A 27,760-nucleotide genomic window follows, 5' to 3' on the forward strand; every position below is an offset into this window, starting at 1 on the left:
ACAGATGAGGAATCTGAGGTACATTTGCAAACTTAACACCATCAAATTAGGCCTGAATAAAGTCTGGGAATGGCTGGGTCACTACAAGACGTAATCTCCCATCAACTGTTGAGTATGGGCCATCCACCCTGATGGAATTGGCATCGTTAGCACTACAAAAAGTAATTTTTACTCTGTTGACATTCACACCTTCTTGTCAACTGTTGGGAATGGGACACATCCACCCTGACTGAATCATTGACTTCCTCCCCCATCCCCCGCTTGGTAAGGTAACACCCATCTTTTCTTGTGCTGTATATTTATGCCTGCCTACTGTAATTTTCACTCCATACATCTGAAGAAGTGGGTCATAGCACACAAAAGCTTATGTTCTAATAAATTTGTTAGTCTTTAAGGTGCCACAAGACTCCTAGAGATTAACATGTGACTTGCCCAAGGTCAGTGGCAGAGGTGGAGATAAGGATCCAGGAGTCCTGCTTCCCAGTCTTGTGTTCTGATGTCTAGATTATATTGTCGTCTCAAAAACAACATGAAGATCTCCCTTCTTTCCAGAACTGAGCATGGACTTCCCGCTTCATGCTGTCCTAGAAACAAGGGTCTGAACAAGAGAAAACCAGTTTGGATCCCCCTTCCTGCTAGCATGTTCCCAATAGGCCGCCAACATCCTCTTCCCTTATGCTTAAATCCAGCTTCCAAAACTCCCTTGTCCATTCAAACAAATAAAGTAACACGGGAGGTTTTATTTTGCAGTTTGGTTACTCAAGTTTAACAGCTGAGTTCACTGATATACAAGGGTGTCGGTGACCTGAAGGATATAAACCCTCAAGTGGAGCTCTTAAGTACTAGGAGTTCAGAGGAAACTTTCCCTGGGGCGGTTATGCCCCAGCTGCCTATTGCAGGGTTATTGCCTAAGCAGCTGATACTGGCCACTGATGAAGACTGGCTGCTGGACTAGATGGGGTCTGATCCCATCTGGCAATTCTTACATTCCTACGAATCAGCTGAGTCAGTTGAGATTTGAACTCATTCAGGGCTGCTCTGATTCCCAACTTTTGCTGTGATCATTGGATCACAAGTTGTCTTCTGGACAGGGCCGTCTCCAGGCACCAGCTCAGCAACCAGGTGCTTGGGGTGGCCAAGGGGAAGGGGCGGCACGTCACGCTCTTCGGCGGCAATTCGGCGGCGGGTCCCTGGGTCCCTCTCGGAGGGAAGGACCTGCCGCCAAATTGCCACCGATCGCGATCGCGGCTTTTTTTTTATTTTCCCGCCGCTTGGGACGCAAAAACCCTGGAGCCGGTCCTGCTTCTGGAGCCTCAGCTGCTGTTAGAATGGGATCATCAGAATGCTTTCATCACACTGTGTTATCCTAACCACTGCATCTGTCAATGCTGCCCTTAAAAACATCTGCCTGAAACACAGATACATTGTAACTCTTTGGAGTGTATGGGCATACAATCTACATATGCACCCTCCAAAGTACGCATTCATTTGGCAGGTGGGCTGGCAAATGCCTGTGTGTGTTAATCAACTAAATATGATCTGGATAACCACCTAAAACAACATTTTGAACTGGAACATGGTTAGTTAATTCCACCTGGAGATCTGTGTGTGCACAAAGCAATGTCTGTCCCTCTCTGTTAATTTTTAAGCCCACCATCTGAACCCATTTATTTGCCTATCTCTTTCCTATGACACTTTCAATGCTGACACAGGAGATACGGGCCTGGGAGCTGCCAGTGGTATGGACTGGCCAGTTACCAGTGTGAATGCCAAGCAATCCCACTGTATCAGGAAATGCAGACATGCATTCTGTTTGCAGGTCATAAGTTACCCGACAAGTATTCAGCTGCTACTGTTTCCTTTCTTCTCAGGACGATTATCTACCTCTCCATTGTTTATGTGATTGGCCACGTGATAAAGTCTGTTGGTGCGATACCAACTGTGGGAAACCAGGTTGTTCATGTGTAAGTAAATCTTGGAACTGGTGTTTTGATACATTACTATGGTTGTTCATTTATACAGTGCCCAAATAGGCATCTTTAATAGTGTCTTCCCTTTGTCAGGCCATCAGCCTTTGGGATTTGCACAAGATGCTTTTATTCATATACGTCCTGCAGTTTATGCAGCTTCATAATCGTAACCAAGCAGATAACTTGTATTAGAGATAATGGCCAGTCTTGAGACCTGCTAAGAAAAATTCAGGCAGAATAATGTGGGTGAAGTTTAGGGAAAGTGCAAACAACTTTGTGTATGTCTGTCAGTGGAGCATGAAATCATCAGTTCGAGCACATTTCCAGAACAGATTGGCAGGACCACAAGGAACCTATCTGTTCTTCAGTGCATCTCTCTTCTCTCCCTCCAGAGCTTCAATCAGTCTTCTCCCCAGGACAGTTCCCCAACTCACTTCTTAGCATGTCTGATAAACTGCTAGCTGGGCACAGCTCAGAAAATGTTCACAACCAGGCAAAACAACGTCAGATTTACTAGATACCTTTCTAAGTTCCCTGGGCCCGTCCAACCACGTGCATTTTCATGCTAGTTGGGAAGCATTTTGGGAGGCCACTGTGTGATTGTAGTTAGCAATGGATGGATCTCACTAGGTTAGGAGTTTGGGTGCAGAAAGTACCCAAAAGTGATGCTGATCCAAACTGGCAAATCTGGCCTGGAAATCTTACAAGAAAAGGTTCACCCTCTGTCATAACTATAAAGGGAAGGGTAACAGCTGTCCTGTGTACAGTACTATAAAATCCCTCCTGGCCAGAGACTCCAAAATCCTTTTACCGGTAAAGGTTTAAGAAGCTCGGGTAACCTGGCTGACACCTGACCCAAAGGACCAATAAGGGGACAAGATACTTTCAAATCTTGGGGGGGGGGGGAAGGCTTTTGTTTGTGCTCTTTGTTTTGGTTGTTGTTCGCTCTTGGGACTGAGAGGGACCAGACATCAATCCAGGTTCTCCACATCTTTCTAAACAAGTCTCTCCTATTTCAAACTTGTAAGTAAATAGCCAGGCAAGGCGTGTTAGTTTTACTTTGTTTTCTCAACTTGTAAATGTACCTTTTACTAGAGTGTTTATCTCTGTTTGCTGTATTTTGAACCTGAGGCTAGAGGGGAGTCCTCTAAGCTCTATAAGTTTGATTACCCTGTAAAGTTATTTTCCATACTGATTCTACAGAGATGATTTTTACCTTTTTCTTTAATTAAAAGCTTTCTTTTTAAGAACCTGATTGATTTTTACTTGTTTTTAGATCCAAGGGGGTTGGATCTGTATTCACCAGGAGTTGGTGGAAGGAAGGAGGGGGGATGGTTAATTTCTCTTTGTTTTAAGATCCAAGGGGTTTGGATCTGTATTCACCAGGAGTTGGTGGGAGAAAGGAGGGGGATGGTTAATTTCTCCTTGTCTTAAGATCCAAGGGGTTTGGATCTGTATTCACCAGGGAATTGGTGAAAGGTTTCTCAAGGCTTCCCAGGGAAGGGATTAGCTTTGGGAATGGTGGCAGCGGACCAGATCTAAGCTGGTAGTTAAGCTTAGAAGTCTTCATGCAGGCCCCCACATTTGTACCCTAAAGTTCAAAGTGGGGAAGCAGCCTTGACACCCTCTCTCTTGATCTCTGGTACTTCCTGCTTCCAGCTGGGCCAGAAACCGACTTTCTCATGCATCTCTGCACTTCCACTTTCATACCTGGTTGATACTCAGAAATGCAAGAAAACAACAAAATTAATTGAATTTATCCAACACTCCAAAAGCAATGGTTCGGTTTATGTTTTGATGGTTTGGGATGGGGCTGGGGATAATTCTTTTGTTCCTATGACTAGCCCATCTCAGCTTGCTCTTCACTCACAGCCTATGTGCAGATTAATAAATGACACATCTGGTTTAAGATGTAGCTAGAGTGCTCTGCTTTATCCTAAAGGGGTTCTATGGTGCTGAAGTTTTTCATCCTTGTTTGAAGGATTCTGTCCATGCTTGGCCTGGCTTTGATTGCCCTTGGAACGGGAGGTATCAAACCCTGTGTGGCTGCCTTTGGTGGGGACCAGTTTGAAGAAGAACATGTAAGATTTTATTTTCTAAACTATACAGTATCTGGTGTATTAATGTATGGAGAGGTATATGACGTGATCAAACTACAGTCAAATGAAAGCATACTCTGCCTTGGGAAAGAGAGATGATAGTACTTCACCGTTCCGTCTTGAATCTCAAAGCACTTCACAAACATTAATTAATGGGCCCTCACAACAGCCTTGAGAGAGGTAAAGCTTCAGTCACCACTGAACTGCAGCTGCCTCTGAGCCAACTCAGTAACTCTGTCACTAACATGTAGCAGCACAAAATAATAATTTGGAGGCAGTAAGTAAAGAAAAATATTATATTTGATTAAAACTGAGGCACAGGGGAGAATTAGGTAGACAGATTATTTCCTGAGTTGAAAGACATCAAAATTGTCACCTTTATATGTGTGAAATTGCCTCTTTAATGACCACAAGGGATGAGCACCTCAGCTTTTTTCATTGGCTTTGTGATCCTTAGCAACACTGGTTCAGTACAGAGCCAGACAGGAGAGTGCTACCTACCACATCATCAGCACTGCTGACTGAAGATCCTAGGTCTTCACTGAAGTCTTCCATCCAACCAGTTGCTTCCTTGTTTATTAGAGCTGATTGGAAATGAGAATTTCTATCCTGTGGGTAATTCCAATATGTCACATTTGTTTTGGAACCAAATCAGGGTAAAAAGTCAAAATATCTAAATTTTTCACAGAACAGAAAGTTCTGAAAAATTTCAATTTGGAAATAGTACAATGTTTCATTTTAACTTAGCTATTGTAGTGCCTCATGAGCACTGTAGTCCAGGTGCTTCATGCCCCCATTCTCCCCTGTGGGCTGGGATCTCTAGCTAGACTGCACCTCCCATAATGCATCACAGTCAGGGAACTCCCATGATGCACCAACATGGCTCAGCCGGAGGGGAGACCAGTGCGTCATTGGATATGTAGTCCAGCCAGGGAGCCCAGCCTGTAGAAGAAAACAGGGGCGTGATGCATCCAAACTACAACTCCCATGAGGCATCAAAGCAGTTCGGGCAGACTCAGATTAATGTCAAATTGACTTGAAATTAAATGCTTTTTGTGGCAATTTTACAGAATTGACATTTTCAAATTCCATTTTGACTTTCTGATTTGAAACTACTTTGTGTTTCATTTTTAAAAAGTTTTCTATTATATCATAGAATATAAAATTTAAAAAGTCAAAATAGGAACAAAACTTTCGATTTTGTTGGAATGAAATGTTTTGTTCCCCTCCCCCTGAATTCCATTTTGTGAGCAATTTAGATCCCCCACCCCCATTTTGGAACAGGAGACATTTTAAACTCATGAAATTCCCTGCAAAATAAAAAATCTGGTTCCGACCCAGCTGTACTGACTCCTGTGACCTTCAGCAAGTACTTAAGATCACTGATTTAGTTTCTCTATACGTAAAATGGTGGAGATAGTAATATTTCTACATATATAAAACTGCCTCTGCAGATCCCTATTTATCCAGGTGAGGACCTGCAGAGACCATATAACCAGAGTGCTCCTGCAACTCTGATAAGTAACCTTCCTTTAATTACCTCATGGGGACACTGAAAAGTTTCTTATCTAGAGACAAATTCAATTCTGCGGTATCTGTGGGCACAACTGCACTGATGTCAGTAGAGTGTCAGCTGCTTACACCAAGCCTGAATTTAATCCCTAATACTGAACACTTGTTTTCTTCAAAGAACTTTATATATATAATTGTCCTTGGACCTGCCATGTTTTGGGCAGTGCTTCCATGAACAATGATAGGGGCCACTGGCTCAGAGCTCCAGGCTAAATATGGCTGAACAAAATCATATTGCCAAGATTTTGTGTAAATGCAAAAGCTTCTGTGCATATTAATTAAGGGCCAAAGCTGCTTTCAAACAATGTGTTATGCTTCGTATAATACTGAAAACCATTTCTTTGTTTCTTTATTTTCCTGTTGCTAGGGAGATCAGGATTATCACGAATGCTGCCTTTTCAGAATTAGCTAATCCAAATCATGATATGAACGTAGGTCTGCTGCAAAGATTAAGAAAGCAAGGAGGGATATATTTTTCTAATGAGTGTAATAAAAAAATTGCTAGGTCATTTTTTATGTTCACACTTCTGGCATTCAGATCATTTTTTGAAGTCGTTGAAATCTGTATATGTGTGAAATGAGGTGATCAAAATTCTTTACAAATCACCATTCTCTTTAAAAAATAGCAACGTGCTGGTAAAATAATCATGTTATTACAAAAAACCAATCTGTTTGCAATATCATGTGCAAGAAGCACAATTCCTATCTGGTGGTTAGAGCAAGGAAGTGGGGGCCAGGACTCCTGCGTTCTACTCCTGTTTCAGATACAAATGTGTCTTTGGGCAAGATACTGAACCACTCTGTGCCTCAGTTTACCTATCTGTTAAGTGTTTTCAAGGGTTTTGTGAGGGTTTAAGTTGCGGGTAGTTGTAAGGCACTTCTACTTCGGTGCTATATAAATTAAAAGTATTAGTTAATCTTTTTTGCTAATCTAGTAGACATTATATATAGTTAAATTTACACATGGAAAGACCATAAGGTCATTTTGTTTATCCACTTGCCTGTGCAGGGTTATATAGCCTACATATTTCCTAGAGCTTTGTTCAGTCTCATTTTAAATGCCCCAAGCGAATGGTCTTTCACACTTCTTTTGGGTGACTCTTGCATGATCAAAGATATCTCATCATTAAGATATTTTCCCCCCTGCTATTCAGTCTATTTGATTTCACCCTATTATATCTAAAGACACAATTCCACCCCCTTTCATTAACATCCAAGGATCTCAAAGTGCCTTACTAATTTCACAGAGGTTCTCTCTCAGAAAGCCCACAATAAGGTGAGTGTTATTTGTATTTGTTAAAATTGCTCTTCGCTCCTCTTTCAAAGCCTAAACGGTCATTGCCACCAATGCTCTTAATTTCCCCGTGGCACCAGTTTATTCAATGCAATATTTTGTGTTCAAAACCAGCGGAGCCCGAGTGAGCTTTCTTTGGCTGTTCCTTTCAAGCTACCCTTTGCGTACTGGGAAGTGAAAGAGGAGACCAGACTAAAACTTTCTCATCCAGAGGGCTCTATGGCTCAGCAGTTTTATGATGTCAAAGGTCATGGATTTGAATCCTGCTAAGCAAATGAAAAATGCAGTGGCATTCAAATACCAAGGGTTAGAGGTGTGGTCTGAGAACTTAGAACCGAAGTGAGCAGAGAAGTAATCTTCCACCCCATCTTTATCCGGTTGTAAAAGTGTTGCCTGCTATTGGGGTGGATCAGTGCTAGGTCCCTCAGCCCCTTGTAACTATAAGTAATACCTCACAGGGGTAGGGTGACTAGAAAAGTGTAATATTTTAACTATATAGACTAGCACTGAAGATTATTAGCTAACTGAAATAGATAGCTAGAGATAAAAATAGAGATATGGACTTACTAGACCCGGCACTGTTTACCATTAACCAAAGAAGTGAACTACGAGGACAGTTATTATCTGAATAAAGGTTCATTGGTCCTTAATCCTAGATAAACTATTCACTAACAATATGCAGGCTAGATTGGCTGGCACTGACAAGGCCTAAACCTTCTGTAGGGGCCAAATCCAGGAGATCAGTGAACAGTCCAAGCAGTTGGGCTCTTCACTTTCTTCACTTCACTGCAGAGACCAGAGACCAAAGCACCTTCCCTGCACAGACTGCAGTAGCCTCCATGACTCCTATGAGGGTAGAAGTGGTTGGTGAAGCCACATAGCAGCAGATCCCCTGGTACCACCCTGACTATTTCCTGTGTCCCCCCAAGCACCCACTTTGCATGAATGTGTAAGGAACTCCCTGTGTGAGCTCCCCCAGTCCTGTCCCACCCCCACCTCCTACAGCAGAACCACAGCAGTTTTCTGCTGCAGCTGGGGACCAAGGACAGGGGTGGGATGTTTGAGATGGAGAAGGGGTGAGGCAAAGCAAGGCTGCACTACAGCTCTTTCTCCATTGGCAGAGATCCCTGAGGGACCTTCTCCCAAGGGCTTGAATTAAAGCTGCCCCCCTTTAACTTTGTTACATTGAGGCCAGATAGTTGAGAATCAAGGGGCTGCAGCCATCTGTCTGTTGGGAACTCAGGCCCATATCTTTCACTATATTTAGCTGTCTAACTCCCATGGCAGTTAAGTGCCTAAATACTTTTGAGGATTTTGGCCTCAGTACATAGTGGAGGATCAAGCCCTGAGTGACTTGCACCAGGCCACACAGATAGTCCCTTCTTGAGCCAGCTAGATCTGCCAGTGCTGAATCAGAAGGCCATCCACCCTTTCACTAGTATAACCTAGCTCCCTATGTACATTCTTTGCTGTGCTTTGTAGATCACATTGCTGTGTCTGGGGGGGGGGGTGAGGGGGGAAAGCCTCCTAAACACTACAGTTTAGGAGCATTTCTCATAAAGGAAAATGTTAGTGCCTTGCATTGACCAGTTAGTTCAAATTGTGCCTTTCTGGATGTCCTGGCCCTTAACTGACTTTTCCAAAGTGTCTAAGTGACGTAGACCCGGCCATTAAGAGCCAAATGACATAGACACTTGGGAAAATTTCCCCCTCTGTGCACATCTTCGCCCTCTGTTTTGTATTGAAGAGAGCTGGTCGCACACACACTGAACAACTTCATTTGTGAAGACCTTGGAGAAAACTGTCAACTTTCCCAGCATAATTCCACCAGCTCCAGTGCCCAGAGATCTTTCCAGTTACACGGTGAACAATCCAGAGGGTTCCAGTACCACTTTTTGATTAGCATCTAGATGAGCTTTTGATCCATGCTCTGAGTCAACCCGAAGCATCTACAGAACCCTGATGTATGGAGGGATCTGACCCTCTGAGGTGAGGTGTTCATCATCTCAGAAGAAGGCACTCAGCATCTTAATTGGGCCCAACATGTGATTCATGGTTTGACTTTTATAGAGGCAGAAATACATACCTTTTAAGTGTGTGTATGGCTCTGCCTGGGGAGGGGAATGAGAGATAGAGGAAATCCTATTTGTCTCCCGTGTGTCTGGTGTGGGACGGGGAGAGGGGTTACACACACGCACACAGGGCAAATGTGACTTCTGTTGGCTGACCCCACCACTATACCCCCTGTGCATCCCTTTGAACATATGGCAAAAGCTAGCATGGCCAGCAAGTGTGAGGAGGGACCACTCTTGGCAGCAGGTTCCTCCTACTAAGCGGATCAAAATTAACATGAAAATACTTGATCCTTACCATTGCTAAAGCATGAATCACACAGAGGGTGTGTTGTCCTAAGTGACTGGAAAGAAGAATGATTTGATAGAATTCTTTTTACTGTGTTTATTAATAACCAAATATTGCAGTGTTGACTCTCACCAGGGGACCTATCCTCAGGCCCTTTCTTCCTCACAGCAGTTTCACTGGGCCTGCATAATTGTCCCACCAGATTTAATGGATCCTATTTGTTTGGGGCTGGTTAAATCATCACAACACTCAGTTTTGTAATTCTTAGCTTCTCCTCCCAGACTCTCCAGCAGATCAGTCTCTCTCACACACTCTCATTTGTGCTGTCATTACAAGCTCCTCAAAATGCATAGGTTTCTGTTTCTATTTAGGAAAAAGAAAAGCCAGGACGTGGGAACAAATGACAAGCTGTCAAGCGCTGCCAAATTGGATTGAATTAGGTGACAGCGAATCTGAATCAAGCTACTTGTTCCGAATAAGTAAACACTTTCCCCCTCCAACTTCCTGACAGCTACAGAGCAGCAGCTTTTCCTCCAAAATGCCAAGAGACCCGAAGTGCTTTTCAGTAACTTGAACTGATTTGTGTGAGCCTATGCCATCACCTAAAAGCAAGCTGGTTTGCCTTCCTTTAGCTTGCATTTTATGCACCATGGGTCAATATTAACCCAGCCCTCCTAACAAGAGCACTGATAGTGTTCCGTTTGCAAATCCAATGCTGTGCTTTGTCCATGATATTGATGTTGCCTTGTCTCGTTTTAGGCCCAAGAAAGGAGCAAATTCTTTTCAGTCTTCTATCTAGCTATTAATGCGGGAAGTTTGATCTCTACATTTGTTACTCCTGTATTGAGAGGTCAGTGTTGATTGAGAATGAACCACTAAATTAGCTGCACTGTGACTGTTCTGCTATGGATGGTTAGGTTCTTATAATGATTGAATGTCAGAGATTACATTATCTTCTGAATGACCAGTGTGTTGTATTTATGCCTTGTTAATCCTGCTGAAGCTGCATAACTGATTTATGGAAACTAGCAGAAGAGTCAGACATACCATGCTACAGGCTGTGTTTATTTTCTTTAAAGCCAGCCTGAGTCATAGAATCAAAAATTTAGAGATGGAGAAGACCCATCAGGCCATCTCCCTGCTAATGTGGGATTGGCATATTCTGCAGCCTATAGGTAACATATTGATAATGATTGATCTGACCCTACTCCCAGCCTTTAATTCTGGGTTACTTTAGCAGTGCTGCCTAGGGCTCCAATTCTGCAAACTGACCCCTGCTCTCATACAGAGCCCCACTCGCTTCAGTCGGACTCCAGACAGGCATAAGGCTCAACCTGCATGGATCAGGTTGCAGATCATGGCCTAGAGTGGCTTGTTTTGAGGACCCGCACATGGCCTATACCCCACTTAAGGCCTATTTTTGCATTCCACCCATTGTGCAGAACCCATTTTTGTTCTGAGTCTTGCAGCACTTACTTCATTGTATTTCAGGGCCCGAACACCTCAGTGATTGGCACTCTATAAATAGGGCCCTACCAAATTCACAGCCATGAAAAACACGTCACGGACCGTGAAATCTGGTCTTTTGTGTGCTTCTACCCTATACTGTACACATTTCACCGGGGAGACCAGCGTTTCTCAAATGGGGGGGTCCTGACCTAAAAGCGGGAGTCACGAGGTTATTTTACAGGGGTATTTACGGTATTGCCACCCTTACTTCTGCACTGCCTTCAGAGCTGGGCAGCTAGACAGAGGTGGCTGTTGGCCGGGTGCCCAGCTCTGAAGGCAGCACGTGCAGAAATAAGGGTGGCAATACCATACCATGCCACCCTTTACTTCTGCAGTGCTGCCTTCAGAGCTGGGCAGCTGGAGCGTGGCAGCTGCTGACTGAGGGCCCAGCACTGCAGGCAGCAGCACAGAAGTAAGGGGGGCAATACCATACCCTGCCATCCTTACTTCTCCGCTGCTGCTGGCAGTGGTTCTGCCTTCAGAGCTGAGCTCCCGGCCAGCAGCTCTGAAGGCAGCGCTGCCGCCAGCAGCAGTGCAGAAGTAAGGGTAGCAGTACCGCAACTCCCACTACAACAATCCTGCGACACCCCCCCCACACACACACACACAATGCCTTTTGGGTCAGGACTCCTACAATTACACCATGAAATTTCAGATTTTAAATAGCTGAAATCATGAAATTTACTATTTTTAAAATCCTATGACCGTGAAATTGACCAAAATGGGACCGTGAATTTGGTAGGGCCGTATCTATAAATATCCAAACATACAGAGAAGAGGGCAGTGTCCCATAAACTGAGGTACCTGGCACATTCAATAGCATTTTTTTCTGACATCTTCCAGAAGGTTTTCTTCTGAGTGATTATTTTAATATCCTGCCTGTTTCCTGGAGCTAGAGGTGTGTGTGTCCACTATATTTGTGCCAAAGCACACAGCAAAAGACAAACTACACCTCTCTCTCTCTCACCCATGTCAACAATTCGGTGCTAAGAGGCTGTTGCTAAATTTGTTCTGTGGGTGGATGAAAATCCAGTTCTCTTAAAACTTTTACTCTATGTCAGTGCAGTGGAACATCAAACCAAACTGGAGGGTGAGAGTGGAAAGGGAGGTGTAGGCTTTTAAATTATTTTCTGCGATTCCTGGAGAGGAGAGAGAAGCAATTCCTTTGAAACTTGGCAGCTTCATGTGGCGCATGTGGATTTAGATGGCAAAATCCAACCGTTTCTGCCCATGCTGTATGTCACAAGTTAAATGTACATGTTAGAGTGTCACTGTTTGGTTTATTGGATTTCAGCTAATTCTTTGGAAAGTGGCCAGATAAATGATAGACACACACGACTCTGAAACTGAAATAATATATGAATAATACACAGTAATGACCGGAGGTTTTGCTGGATGGTTTCCTGTTTTGCTGGATGGTTTCCTGTTTTGCTTTAGCTATGTGGGTTTTTAAACCACATTTATTTACTACTATCGAGTGTATGAATAGCAGTAATTTCTAACCACTGGTGTGCAGACCATACTACTGGATCTCGTTTGGGACTGGCTCTGCAGGCACCCACAGGAATGGAGCTGTGCTGGGTCATGGTACAGCCCTGTGCTATGTTCCCACACTCTACTGTAGCTTGAACTGCTCCAATCCCCATTCTCACAATGCTACTTTCATTATGAGTTATCACAGGACTGGGGTTTGGAGCAGGCTATTTCCCTTGGGGCCAGGGGGGACACAAGTCAATAGGATACAGAGGGAGTTGGTTCATACCGCTGAAATCTTAGGGTCTGATTCTGTGATCTCACTTACCCTGGTGTACCAATGGCTCTACCCTTGCTACTCCTGATTACAGTGATAGAAGTGAGATAAGATGCCCCCAAATGGTGGAGAACCACTGTACTGATTACCCAGGCCTATTAAAATAAATTTAAAATGATCAGTTTATTTTATGTAGGGCTTTTCTTACCCACTCAGGGGGCCCTCCCCTGCTTCCACGTACCCTGTTGCTACTCACTGCTTTAAGTGGTAGCACCCTCTGCCCCAGGCAGCATCTGTTACTGCTCATCACAGTACCGTGGTTAGGACTGGCCCCTTTCACCGTTGCTGTAGTTGGAAGAGGCTGCTGTGCCAGCCCTGCTTCCAAACTGCCACCATCAGTGGAGCCCCAGGGCGCTTGCTTTATGTGGGTTGGGTGCACAATGTCAAAACCCGCTGCACAAGCGGAGAGCTGAGAGAGGCGACTGCTTCGGCAGAGGTCGCCGTGGAGGCGTCAGGGTGGGGAGCAGGGGTTGAATTTAAACGTGGTGAAATGAGAGGCATTTATGATGTTATCTTTTAGGGGATGTGAAATGCTTCGGAGGAGATTGCTATGCCTTGGCTTTCGGTGTCCCAGCAGCACTCATGGTTATAGCCCTGGGTAAGTGGAAACAATCACCATGTTTAGAATGTTCCAGTCAGGAGGCTTTGAGTGTTGCTGTCCACTCTCACCGCCCAGTACACCTCTCCTCCCCCACTGCACAGAGAAGAAATGAAGTGTCGAACCCCCTCCCTCCCCCCCGAACCTCACTGGCAGGACAATCCACATCTCCTTCTGTTCCTCTGATCCCCCTATGCAAGGGGTTGCCTTGCCACCTGTTGTCACTTTCACAGGATGGGCCTGGCTATGTCCTATAAGATGGCAGTTCAGGTTAGCGGCTGTCACATCATGGCCTTTCTGCAGCATGTGCCATGTTGTGACACTTATCTGCTGATGCTGTGAGGTGTGTCTCACAATATGATGGCCTCACACGATTCTGCTTCGAGAGGCTGCAAAGCAAATGTCCCAGTGCGGTGGTTTGCAACTTTGTCCTTGAGCAAGTTTGGCCTCTGGGGCCTCCACAATTTGCAGTCCTAGGTCTCTCAGTTCAGGGCAATTGCACCTGGATTTCCCCCTCATGGCCCACCAAGGGTGCTCACTCTAGGCTGCTGACTCCTCAGCTGTCACCAGTCTCTCCCTCCTGGCTGGGGTTTTTCCAGGTTGCACAGTTCCCTGCCTACACTGAGATATCTCCAGCAAGCCAGACTGCCTAAACAGGCTGGTGTCTATACTTTTCTTTCTTTCTGAAATCTATGAACAGTGGAATTGCCAGCTGTTATAAGTTAGCACTTAGCTCTTTCTAAGCAAGCACATTTATTCTTGAGGTGAAAGCATTTCAGCGAAAACATAGATAAAAAAAGAGTTTCTAGATGCATGCTAAAAGCTTACCAGAGGTCACCCATCAGTCTTATGGGGTCTCTGTAGGCCAAAGTTCTTCCAACCCTTCCCAAGAAGGATTGGGGCCCTCCTTGGACAGAAGGTCTTGTCTGTCTGCTGGATCCAAAAGAAAGCTCTGAGTTAGTTTAAACTCAGACTGTTTATCTAAAGGTGCTTTCTTTGTCTGTTGGAGAATCCAATCTGAACCAGTATATGCGAGCCTCTCCAGGTGGTGGGACGTCTTTGGGGATGTGCCAACCCCCCACCACACACACCGTTCTTAGTTCCTGGAGGGGCTGTGGTCACCCTCCCACAGGGAACTACATACAATCTCTGGCCCACAACGATACATACACATAGTACAGTAAGATAGTCCAAACATATTTCAGGAAATTACCATATCTGTCACAATAGGCTCCCCAATGTGTGGGATGGAAGCTTATCATAGTGCTTCTACCTCACACTCACAGTTTGCAGCTCAGGGCCATCTCAACTTTGTATCCAATGTTTGCTTCATGACCTACTCACTATCCAGAGATTCCCACGGGGGATTAACTGAGACTAGAGCAACTGCCTTGCTTTGGTTGGCTGTACTTGCCCGCGCAATTACTGTTATAGCCTATTATGTTACAGTAATAATAGTGTACATTCCTATTCCTCAGTCTCAGGCACTATCTGTAATTACACAGCTTCCCAAATCTAACACTTTAGCCCCATCATCCTATTGCCAACATAGTCCTCTTACAGGCCTTATAAAATAGCAAATGCTGGCTGCGTTTCTGTTTCCATTCCTCAGTGACCAATAGAAACACCGACTTGTTTGTTTCTCTATTAAAATTGTTAACTACTGTTGAGAACAAGTCCCATTCATTCCCCTTATTATGCCGCACTCAAGAGTTTTTGTCACGGTATTGTGTGAGTTCTCTTTCAGATTGTTAGTTTAATTAACAGTCCAAGAGATCATGCAGTTTTCAAAAAATATTGGCTTAGCTGTAACATCAGTGACCTGGAAATTCACTCTTCCAGAGATAATGAACATGGCATCTTTCTGGAGAGCCTCCAGCAAAGAGGACAGAATAGGGCACTAGAAAAAGATAATGAGCCAACGATTAATGTTACAGCAATTGAGTTCAAAAAGTGCATGGTCACTGGCTCTGAGAAGCGTCCCATTTTCCCACAGGGTTTGTTCCTATCAGTTTAAGAGACTACCGGATTTTTCCTACACAAGTATATGACAAGTATTTCTAGCAGGGTATCGATAGCTGGGGAAAACTGACTTGCAAATATTGCACAATTTCATTGCACAAATTGACTATAAATCTATTTTCTGCTGTGGTTCTCCTACAGCATTCATAGCATGCTGAATGAATGTCAAAATAAATGGGGTCCAGATGTAACATGTTAGGACACTGAATATAAACTCATTACAATGGAAAGCTGGAAATCATAGAACCATAGGGTAAGAAGGGACCACAACGGTCATCTACTTTAACCCCCTGCCACACTGCACTACATGTGTCTAGTGGCTAGAGCAGGGGATTAGAAATGAAGACTCCCTGGGTTCGGTTTCACAATCTGTGACTCTGGGCAAGTCTTTTAGGGTTTTAGCCATTTCTGTGCTTCATTTTACACATCTGTAAAAGGGAGAACATCTCACCATTAAAACTGTCAGCATTTTGCCAATGTAGGTAATTAAGGTAACCCTGGTATTTGAGATACTTCATCCTGAATATCCCCATCTCAGGCAAACACTTTAGGAAGCCTGATCTGCTGTGCATATATCTTGTGCTTGGGGAGAATGATTTGGCAGGGAAAGATCTTTCAAATTGTCCATCCCATCATACTCAGAGCTGATCTCTGTGAACTCCAGTGAGCAACCATGGAACAATTTTACCAGGGGTCGTGGTGGATTCTGCATCACTGACGATTTTTAAATCCAGATTGGATGTTTTAAATCCAGATTGGATGTTTTTTTTTAAAAGATCTGCTCTAGGAATTATATTGGGGACATTCAATGGCCTGTGTTATATAGGAGGTCAGACTAGATGATCACAATGTTCTCTTCCAGCCTTGGAATCTATGAAAAAACAACTTGGATTGACTGATAATGCTAGAAATGGACTTGAGATGCAAAATTTGGATGCAGTCTTGCATCTGGATTCCACTCGCCAAAGTTCTAGGTGTTCATAAATGGTAGGTTTTTTTGGCCCAGCCTGTTTTGCAGATAAGGGCCAAATGCAACATTTAGATCGGGATCGAGTTTCAGATTGCAACCCCCGGTTTAGGGTAGAGTGACCACTCTTGCATTCTCAGAATACCGGACATTCCGGTACTTCCAGGAGTGGCATGGGCTGTGTAGGCACCATGTGGATGCCATTTTGAAGAGCAGGCTGCTCCACCCCTGCCAGGGTCACCTCTCACACAGATGCTGGTGGCGGCGGAGCAACGTGCTTTTCAAAATGGTGTCCCCCATTTGATACTGGACAAAACTACGTCCAGTTTTATCTCAGTACTGGACGGGCAACAAACCAACCATAGAGAGGACTGTCCGGTTTAAAACTGAATGAATGGCCTGCCTAGTTCATGGCTGTTTATAATTTTGCCTCAGACCATGGAAAGTGGGGTTTCTTTTCAAAGGCTCGCATAGGAGTTAGGTGCCCCATTGATCTCCAAGGGGGATTAGGTGCCAAACTGCCCTGTGAGCCCTTGAAAATCTCCCTATATACAGTGTGTGCCACTGAATACATGTAAATGACACATTATACTCAGAGTCGGGGGGGGGGGGGGGGGATGGGGTGGATGGTGCATGGATGCTTATATGTTTGTTTTATGCTACATACACCCTGGGCCCAATCCTGCTGCAAGTGCAACTCCTGTTGAAGTCACTGGGAGTTCTCTGCTCAGGAGGAGGCCCACAGCCATATGGCACCGGGAAGAATTCCAGATTTGGATTCTAATGTTTTACAGTTGTGTTTATTGCTGGAAGTGGAATGTACAAAAAAACTCCGCCGCGAGGGAACATCTTACTCGAAGTTTGCCAGTGCATTGCGGTGAGCTTGTTTCTGTCCCATCATTTTCATGCACAGTTCACAGGTTGTAGCATTGTAAAAGCACATGTTCATTGGGGTAAGTTTTGTATCTTTTTTTATATAATAATGTAATCTGGAGATATCGGGGAGCCAGGAACACCTGGGTTCTGCTCTTGGTGGTGCCACTGATGAGATGTGAGGAAGGGAAACTCATTTGGGGACAGATCTTGACACCCTTCCTCATGCTGAATGGTGCCTTACTCCACAAGGCGTTCTCCTGAGGTCAGCGGGGTGACTTGCAGAGTGAAGATGGTAGACTCTGACCCTTACGCTCTCTGAGAGGAAACTCTGAAAAGTCACAGAGTGGCCGAATCACAGGTTCATTTTTCTTTTTTGCTGTCCTGTAACTTTTCCAAAGTTGATGAGTTCAGCAGAGAGCAGTAGTACACGTGCCCACTGACCAAGCTCAGCTTGGTATTGTTATGGTGGGCGTCACCAGTGCACTGTAACGCATAGGTTCACTAGTCCTTTTTCCTGGCATGCAAGCTGTGTACAGTCTTTGAAGAAATACTGGATTGTTGTTAGTTTTGCCATATAGTTTCTATCTGGGGGAGTTGTTACAAACAGCAAGCATTTTCCGTCTGCCTTAATCTCTCTAACTGGAGTCAATCCTTGAGCCAGAGTTGATTCCTAGGAACAGGCCATTGGTTTCTCAAGGACTGGTGTAGACAGTGTAAATAAACAAATCACACGTAGAAAATACGCACTTGTCCTCCGATGGGAAACCAAGCTGCAAGGCCCTGAAATCAGAGAAAGGGACAACAGTATTAATCTACAAACTGGCCTGCAGGAAAACAGAGGAATGAAAATTCTGGCTATGTCTTCACTAGCACTTTTGTTGGTCAGGGGTGTGAAAAAAACCACACCCCCGCCCGACATAAGTTACACCGACAGAAGCACTGGTGTGGACCGCGCTATGTCAGCAGGAGACACTCTTGCGCCGCTCATTGGGGGGTGGTTTAATTTTTCGGACCGGAGAGCTCTCTCCCATCGACATAGAGCGGCTACGCAGGGGACCTTACAGTGGCACCGCTGCAGCACTACAGCGGTGCCACTGTAAGGTCTATAGTGTAGACATAGCCTCTGGCTGTGAAGTTGTTGTAAATAACGAGGCATTTATTCCTTCCTGCCAGTGGTCAATTTAAACTGTGCTTTTTAGAAAAGAAAAATAAATGAAGTGATGTTAATGAATTTCAAATAAGAAGATTTTTCCTGTGACTGGTTTTAAAACAAGTAGGAAATGATCTTGGTGGCTGGTGTCACCTTTGCCTTTGAGAGATAAGAATAGGATGTAGCTGATCCTCTTAATCAGACCAGCATCAAAAGGGGAGTCCCTGAGAGAATCACTCACAAAGAGCCTATCCTGCAACCCCTCAATTCCCGCTGACTTCAGTTGTGAGCATCCCTCAGGAGATGCCAGAGACTCCCAGGACCGGTCCCAAAGTAAAGAGGTCGGGGCGGGGGGGAAATACAGTGATAGTTAAAAAGAGGAAGGGATTCAGAGGGTTGTTTAGTGGGAGAGCCAATGGATGGGAGCAGGACATGAAGAGGGATAATACCCAAATGTGTAATATGGAGGAGAAGGGCAGATCTGGGGCTGGAGTGAGCATTTGAGGGGAGGGGGTATAGGAAGATGCAGTAGATATTTTGAGGTCAGAAAAATATTGAGTGACTTCATGTGTTATGTTTCCACATGCAAAGGACAACCATATCAGTTTGATTTAGAAAAACTGCAAAGCTAGAAAAATCTCCATGCGGGGAGAGAGAGAGCACACTGTGTGTGTCTCCTGTGTAACATGAAGCATCGACTTTGCCTGGCAAAAAGGCAGCAGACTCCTAGGAACATAGAGGCACAGACCAGAGAAAACAAGATTGCATAGTTTCTGTGGCTGCATAGACCATACCTTGGAGGTTTGAGAATGATGGGGGGCGTTTTGATCTGGAAATTCTACATGGACAGGGGGGATGAAAGATGGGATAAGGGAGATGGTCTAACTGGTTGACATACACATAAGTTACCCCTGTTATTCATTTGTTCTTCCCTCTAGTTTGCTATTACAAACCGGCTGAAAAATCACTCCAAACAGATTCCAAAGAGGGAGCACTGGCTAGATTGGGCATCAGAAAAATACTCAGTAAGTGATGACTTCCATGTAAGTGACTGAGTGTCTGGTTCTTTGATCTGGCATGGGCTGGGTGGTGTCTTGGGTTCTTGGGCTGTAATAAGGTAGCCTTAAAGGGACACCTTGAGTCAAGCTGTGTGTCTGAGCCTTTGAGCAATCGCCAGTACAGATGAATTTTCCCGTACACGGAAATTAACACTGAAGTTTCCCCTTACACTGAAATTAATTAACATTAGTGAACTTCAAGATGTCAAACAAATGCAGCACTAAAAAAGCCAAGCTGCACTGAGCACTACACAGCATCTCCAGTACATGAGTATCTCATAGGGCCTATGTATATAAATACTGTATATATTTGGTTGTCTCTCCCCCCAGCCTCTCTTTATTACTTGCCTTCCTAAATTGTAAATTCCTTAGGACCTGGACCATGTCTACCTCTGTGTATGTACAATGGGACTGGAGAGTCTAGGCTCTCTGTAATGCAAATAGCGAAAGTAGCATGTTATAAGTATGATAAATATTTGACACACCAATCCTTGGAGTTAATTAGGGACCTTCACGCCTGGGGACGGAAATTGTTGTTAGCTGTTCCACCCCCATTTTATCTTTCTGCTTTTTTCTCTTAATAGAAGCAACTGATCAATGAGATTAAAATGGTGACACGAGTTCTCTTCCTGTTTATCCCACTGCCAATGTTCTGGGCTCTCTTTGATCAACAGGTAAAGTATAACAAATCACAGACATGGTTATTGTGCCAGATTCTGATCTTGGTCATGCCAATGTAAATCTGGGGTAACTCCATGGAAATCACAGTGCACTGAGGGCATCAGAGGTCTCATCTTCCCACTAGATATCCACTTGCCTTGATGAGGCAGCACCAGCCATTCATGGTCATCTGGCCTTCAATCTCCTGCTTGGTTTCTAGGATGGGGTGGGTGCTGTGGATTGCCATGGGCACGCAGGGGCGAAAGAAAATGCAGGCCTGTTATTTACCAGGCTGCACGTGGCAATAGACTATATTGGTAAGGGATGCAAGGAGAGTATGGGTCACGATGCAAACTGCAGACACACACACAACTAAAATTAATCAATTTAAAGTTTTATTGGGGATAATTACAAGGGGTAAGGGAGCAGCGTTTGATTAGCTAATAGAGTTAATGAAACTTAAAACACACAATGACTAAAATATCTACTAACAATATTTATAAACAAAGATGCAGCAATTAGTAATAACTGATACTTACAAATACAAACCAACGCATAACGACCGGCAAACGTAGAAACTCTGTTTGAAACACGTGAGCTGAGAAAGAGGCTTCGAGGTGATCAGGCTCGGTTACGGGTGTACACAGGATACACAGGTTTCGTTTTTCTTTCTCCTCTCCCTGCCTGCACATGGCAGGCAGGCCCATAAAGTACCAACTATGACATCATAGAAGTGTCATAGGGGACGGGGCCCAAAACCTGTTTGTGTTCATTTCTGATTGGCACAAGCAAAGTTTACACCAAGTAGGGGAGCAGGTGCCTCAAAGTCTGGCTTCGCCCCCAAAAGGTGAGGAAATGCATATTGTTTTAGAATGCGTGCAACACTGAATGACAAAAGAAGAGGCCAGGGCAATACCGGTATGGGCAAGTTTTACAGGATGCAGACAGGAACTCATCTCAACAGGTGCCAGAGGTGGTTGGAAAGAAGGTGCCATGCCTATAAACAGAAGAAAATGAGGGCTGAGAGAGAAGGGAAGCAGAGGTGGGAGAAACAAGCAGAAGAGATACTGGGAGAATGACTGAAGGAAGAGGAAGAGAAGTCAGGCCCTTCCAGCACTCACTTCTCCTCTTTTCCCTTATTCTCCCATCCCTCAGAGCACACCAGGGTTCTTACAATGGTCTGTTTTGTCCTTAGGGATCTAGATGGACTCTGCAAGCTACTAAAATGAATGCAGACTTTGTAAGTACTTAAGATTACTAGGGATTATAAAACTAGTAGTAACCCTGGCTTTTTGAAATTAATTGTTCACAATAGTTAAACCTGCTGCTTTACAACCTCGTAAGAGTTGCACTTTTATGGATTAGAAAAAATGTTGTAGATGTACGGACCAGAATTCATAATGATCATGAAACATTATGGAAAGAAGTGAGGCCTAGTAAACTAACCCCAGCCCTGCGAGCTAGGACTACTTGAGTTCTACTTCTGTGACCTTGAGCAAGTCACTTAACTTCTCTCCCTCAGGTGTAAAATGTGGGGATGTTGTGAGGATCTATTAGTTAATAAATGTAATAGATGTAAATTGCCAATGGAACAGCATGCAGTCAAGTATAAATGTGTGTAAACCGGCTGGGTAAGGATTTTTTCATACAGGGCCCCATTTACAGAAGTGTATGCAGTGTTTAATTTGTAATGAAAGAGGTGCCGGGGATCAAGCAATTAGGTGCCAGAGCTCAAATAGTTTTTTTACTTTCACACCTGATACAGAAAGCCCAGAGGGGCCAGGGCTATGAACTGCTAAACCAAGAGGTGCCGGGACTCAGCCCGAGCAAGTCCTGGCACAAATTAAGCACTGCATGTGTGTCTTAATAGGCCATCCAGATCTTACATGTGGACACTCAGATCAGTACTTAGGCATGTAAATGGCCATTTTCTTTGTGTAAATTAGGATTTAATCTCCAAAGTGTGAGTCCTGTTATATCACTCACATTTGAAGATTGGGCCCATGGCATTTGTCACTTGTTAGGGTAATTAATCCAAGCGAGGCATGAAAAGATTGCAACTCTGTATTTTATACTGTGAAAGGAAAGTCAATGAAAGTTCACACAGCCCTTGTGACTGGTAACTAGAAACATTGTAGTCTCTGTGTTTAGTGATACATTAACGAAACATCTAAGAATCCACAGAACTCCTTTACTAAACACTCTCTGGCTGAAAACAAAACTGTTCTTAGCATTTTGTCCCAAGAGTTCCTATGGATTTTTGGCTCATGTATCAACCTATCCCACTTCCTCTGTGCACATCAAGGGCAAACTGTCTCTTTAAGGCCTCCTGGCATTTCTCTTTGTAAAATCCCCCTTGCTTTCTCAGTCAAGCGTTCTCCTTCAGTAAGGAGTGAGCATTAACAGGAGAAAGGAAAGTCAGATCTGTTCCTGTGTGAGCTGAAATATGTACACTCTTATTTACTAATGCCAAATTAGCACACTGTATACAAACTGATGGGAGGAGCGGGTATTTCCCTGCCACGGCGTATTTAGCTTTGTAACTGTTGTGCACTGCAGTTGTAACTCTCCCAGATTCTGCTGTCTGCAGAGACAGGCAGCCATTTTGCACTCGGCTCAGTGCAGACTCTCAGAGAGGAGACAAAAGTGTGCAGTGTTCTTTCATGGAGATTTTACTTTTGTTCTTTCTTGGGGGGGGGAGTTTCGTCACTTAATCTAAAAGGAAAGTCATTCTGACTGAAAATATGTTTGCTTTTTGTGCTCAGAGAAACACCTGCCGCTGGTGAAATGCATACTTCCTCCTCTCTGGAGACTGCCAAGCTGTCCCTTTCAGGCACTTATTCATATCCCTCACTCCTAAAAATATTTCCAAAGAGTAATTTTTGGAGTACTAGGTTGTACAGCCCACCTCCCCAAAGGTAAAGCACCCGAGAAGACAGTTCAGCTACTGAGGTCTATATTGTGGGCGGTTTGCTTAGCTGAGAGCAATAGACATGGTATTATGTTGTGTTGACTAATCAGTTTGAATGTCTGTTTATTTCAGGGAGGAATAGTCTTTCAGCCAGACCAAATGCAGGTAAAAGAACCCATAGGGCAAATTGCACGGTCCTTGTAAATGTGTTGTCTTTCTTATTCATATTTCACTCTACACTCACAGCCCAGTCCTGCTCTTATTAAAGACAATGGCAAAATTCCTACTGACTTTAATGGTGCAGGATCAACTCCTTAATTTTGCTATGTATTTGGTGAAACGTAGTCCTCTGGCCTTAAAACTCCGCCTAGTGCTGCAGGGGATTTCCTACTCTGCAGGTGAATTCTGTTGACTAGCAGTGAGTTCCTGTAAAACAAGGGACTTCAGAGGGAATTCCTAGAATCATAGGAACATAGGGCTGGAAGGGACCTCAAGAGGTCATCTAGTCCAGCGTCCTGCTCTGAGGCAAGACCAAGTGATTGTGCTGCGGCCATATTATGCTGGCATAATACGGGTGAGCACAGAGAGTTTTGCTAACCGGTGCAGAGTGGCACAGCCAGCTTAATCCCACCCCCTGGCCCAGGAATTTCCAGTGCAGGAAATGTGTCAAGGGCATGTCAGTGTGGGCTAGGATTGGGGTTTGGAGGAGTGCAGCCACGGCTTTTCTCTTCCCTGACTGTTCTCTGTCGTCATAATGGTTCCTTAGGGTCTTTGCAGCCAGGGTACCAATTAGGGTGGGCCTCTAAGCTGCTCCAACATGCACTGATGGTGGAACCAGCCCGCAGCAGCCCCTGCATAGAAGAGGCACAAACCACCTCTCCTTTCTTCTGGTCCCTGGGCTGTGCTCAGCATCGCCGGAAAGAGAAATTCTGTCCTTTCCTGCAGGGAAGGTGGAATTTTAAGGCTCCAGGACTGTGCAGTGTAATCACAGTTGATTACAGCACTTGTGTGCTCTCTAGGGGTGGCTGAACTGCTTCAGAGAAATTCAAAGTCACCTCTTCCCTGCAAATCTTCACTCAAAACTCAAGCTGAACGTTCCTTGATGTTTGTTCCCCACAGCCATTATTCATTTCCCTGTATTTCCACTGCTATTTGGCAGCACGCACACAGATGTCCCAGGAGAAAAGCTGCTCCCATGAGACTTCTGAGCAGACTGGAAACAGCCTGTGTTGGAAATCTCACAAAAAGAGTCTGTTCTCATGAGATTTTTAACCCTATAATGAAGACCCAAGATTTGAGCATCATTGTTGATTAAACATCTGAGTTATGGGGTTGATTCCCTAATCAGAGCTCTGAGCCTTTGGAAATTCTCCCATCTCTGTTACTAATGCATTTCTTTGTGCACTTTAAAAATGTAGTGCCTCAGTTTCCCCATTGGTAATACTGGGCTCAGAACACTTATTCACCTCCTAGTGGTGTTGTAAGGATGAATATATTCCTGTCTGTGAACCTTAAATGGAGGAAGCTATTGAAGTGCACAGTATGATTATATTTTTGAGTGTTTATTTGCGTCATTTCTATAATGGAATTATTTCTGCTTTATGGGTTTAATTACTGTAAATCGCTTTGTATTGACTAATCTCTCCCATCCATTGGTGCTGCAGTTCTTGAACCCACTCCTGATTCTGATCTTCATCCCAATTTTTGACCTTGGCGTCTACCCCCTGATCAACATGTGCAGATTTAATTTCACGTAAGTATTTGGGGCAGTGCATACTGCCAAATTTTTATTCCTTTGCAGCTTCCCTCTTCCCCCCCCCTAAAAAAAAGTTTATATGAGATTGGGTGGACAAGACACCTGAGCTTCCATTCATTCCGCAACCTATTCTTGCTTCTAACTTAGCCTTCTGGCCTGCATTTGGCAACATCACCAAGCTAACACATAGTCCATGGACGTTACAGAGGGAAAAGAGCAATTAGGGCAGCTCTTCCAGTTCCGCACCGGGGGTTGTTTCCTACTGAGGGTGCAGGATTGTTCCCAACTGAGCGTTCAGTCAGGCTTTGTCTAGTCCAATGTAACTGTCTCGTGTAACAGGGATTCCCCGAGCCTTGGAGGAGTGTCCCAGGCACTAGCAGATCTCATTGACAGTGAATTTTCCCCAGCAGTCAGTCTCATCACTCCCTTTCTTAATTTCATCCCACAGCTCCTCATTGCACCCTCTTGCACTACTCTAAATAATTGACCTCCTGTTTTAGGGCCTGATTGAGGCTTTCCCCACTTTGGCCCCTCCGGGGAGGAAGGGAGCTAAACTCATTAGCAGTCCTTGTTCTCAGGAGTCTTCCATTGACTTCGGTGGCCCTTGGATCAGGCCCTCAGAGAGCAAGTTGCTTGTGTGAGCAGAGCTGGTAAGGTGCAGTGAGAACAAGAAGCTGTGCCCTCTTCCAGAGTGGTGTCATGGCCACACTCCCCCATGCGCGCCTCAGAGAAGGAAGCATTTTACTCTCCTGAGACATGGTGTCCTGTGGAGCGCACACTGGAGCAGCGCTTCTCCACCCCGCCTCAAAGGGCCTTATGCTGGCAGAGCTGACTGAACATCTAGCCACATGATAACCAGTTCTTCGTCCATTCCACTCATGAGCCCTAAATTCACATGCAGATTAAAAGCTCTGCCACACAGCAGGGACCAGAGAAAGCTCCATGCTCCAGACCCTGCTCCGTCTTAGTATTATACTGTATCTAAAAAGAATCCTCTAAAAATAATTCTGAATTAAACTCAGTCTCTTTCCCTCCCCAAGACACGGGTGCTGACAAACCAATGCCCTGTCTTACACTTACATCTGCGAGCGCTACGCAGGGTCCCCAAAGGACTCCACAAGGCTGCAGGGGTCTGGATTGCTAGATCCTAATGCAGGATCAGGGCCAAAATGGGGTCATTTATTACAACAGCATAAAGAGCCAACAAGTGTTTTTTGTTACACTTAACTGAGAGACGGGCTCAAACTTGAAAATTTGGCTTCATAGCTGGAGTTCCAACAGCCCAACATTCAGAAAATTTGGATCTGGGGCCATTTGCATTATTTGGATATGGATCCACATTTGGATTTTGAACAGCCTAAGCATCCAGAGTTGTTTTGGTTTGGGTCTAGCACTAATTTAAATATTCAGCCTGGACCTGACTTCAGATCTCACTTTAACGGGTTCCACGTCAGTATCACTCCTGTGACTCCAGGGGAGTTACTCTTGGTTTACACCAAGTACAGTAAGCCTGGTCTGAATTTGACTCTAAATGTATTTGCATGAGAAATAACAGCACAGATGATGCAGCTGGTTGGAAGTTTTGATGATGTGAACTATATTTTTGTTCTTGAAGTCTGCAGCTAAATAGCCTGCTTCCTTTTTTTGTCTTTCCCCAAAAGGACTTGAAGATAGATCATTTGTGGTGCTTCTTCCAACATTATAAGTTAACATAATGCCAGACTCTATTCCCACTAGAAGAGCTCGGAACAGGATAATATGAAACTTGCAAGCAAAGAGCTTTTTTCATGGCATATCAATTTTAATTGGCCTCAGTGCTGGTCTTGTACTGTATAATAGAATAGTTTGAAGTTAAACGATTGTCAATTTCAACAGCACATCATCCACGATGCCACCTGTTTGGACAGTTTAATACATGCCTTTGGAATATCTTTGACTCTGAGGGACGGTATTACACATTTTACATTCCACTGTTATTCAGGAAATCTCTCCCATTCACTCTGCAGGCCGATTAGAAAAATGGCAACAGGTATGATCCTGGCAGGTCTGGCGTTTGCAGCTGCAGCCATTGTAGACATCAAAATAAATGTAAGTACAGAGCAGCTGCACATGTGGCGATGCACAGAAATCCACATCGATACCTAGCTTCCATTGGGCTGTTTTATTAACGTCTATTGGATAATACGCCTTGTAACTATTGCACGGCTTGATCTCCTTCATTAACATGTGCTTTACAATTCAACACACTGTTATTTGTAATAATACTTATCCCCTTGTCTGCTTCTCTCACCTCCTAATCTTTGCCGTTCTGATGTGCCAATCATCTGTATCCGTTTATAGTATATTGTCAGTGTGCTTTACAAACATCTAATTAACACTAGTGGCTAATTCCAAATAGGTAGTGTATCCTATCTTCTGTCTAATGTTTTATCCTGCCTGTGTTTAAGTAGGGATGGTTTTGTTCCTTTCCATGTGATTACATTAGGATTAGATTTGTTTGCATGGATAATGCTTTCAATAACAATGGGCTTGAGTGTACTCAGACTTATTTAGTTACAGTCATTTGTAATTGACAAGGTTGTCCTATTTTCTGGGTGTTTTCTAATCGCTTGCAATTTCTGTATGTCTGTTATACGTGTTACTACTATTTGTTGTTTCTAGGCTGAGCATGGCAGGTATTTTGCAGACGTAGGTTGATCTTTTCCTTTTAAAAAAATTAATAAGGAATTAATTTTTAAAACTTCCACTGAGACTGATAAAAGACCCAATCCATCAAGCTATATTTGACACAGAGTAATCCCTAACTTGCTATGGCCCATAGAGTTGGGCTTTTATTTACTGCTGCTCTCATGAAGTCATTAGCAAACCACTCACTGAAATCAGATTTTGTGGGTTCATTTCTCCTCCCCATTCTGTACTTCTTTGCCAGACAAAACTCTGTCACTGAAATCAATGAGAGTTCTGTCTGAGCATTGGTCCCAGGGTGTGGTTATTTCCCAATGAGGCATTGCACCCTTGTGTAGAAAACAGACCCCATAAGAGCTTTTGCCATTAAAATCGCTATCAAAGATACCTGATTTATAACATCAGACAAAAAAATCAGAACCAACCAGGCATTACGGCAGCCTTTGCAGTCACTAAAAGTAG

General features: G+C 44.2%; 1 protein-coding gene across 2 annotated transcripts in view; it reads left to right on the forward strand.

The window, feature by feature from the left end:
* SLC15A2 (solute carrier family 15 member 2) overlaps positions 1-27,760 on the forward strand; it is a 65,076-nt gene that overhangs the window by 15,794 nt on the left and 21,522 nt on the right. For both annotated transcript variants that reach the window (XM_026647399.1, XM_026647398.1), the window contains 11 exons: positions 1,872-1,964; positions 3,952-4,051; positions 10,056-10,146; positions 13,136-13,213; positions 16,997-17,079; positions 19,167-19,253; positions 19,871-19,960; positions 21,142-21,186; positions 22,990-23,022; positions 24,522-24,610; positions 26,620-26,701. In XM_026647399.1, coding sequence (XP_026503184.1) covers positions 1,872-1,964; positions 3,952-4,051; positions 10,056-10,146; positions 13,136-13,213; positions 16,997-17,079; positions 19,167-19,253; positions 19,871-19,960; positions 21,142-21,186; positions 22,990-23,022; positions 24,522-24,610; positions 26,620-26,701 — 871 coding nt within the window. The remainder of the gene's footprint in view (positions 1-1,871; positions 1,965-3,951; positions 4,052-10,055; positions 10,147-13,135; positions 13,214-16,996; positions 17,080-19,166; positions 19,254-19,870; positions 19,961-21,141; positions 21,187-22,989; positions 23,023-24,521; positions 24,611-26,619; positions 26,702-27,760) is intronic.

The sequence above is a fragment of the Terrapene carolina genome, unplaced genomic scaffold, assembly GCF_002925995.2.
Source record: "Terrapene carolina triunguis isolate 2854851 unplaced genomic scaffold, T_m_triunguis-2.0 Scaffold62, whole genome shotgun sequence".
NCBI classification, from domain to species: Eukaryota; Metazoa; Chordata; order Testudines; family Emydidae; genus Terrapene; species Terrapene triunguis.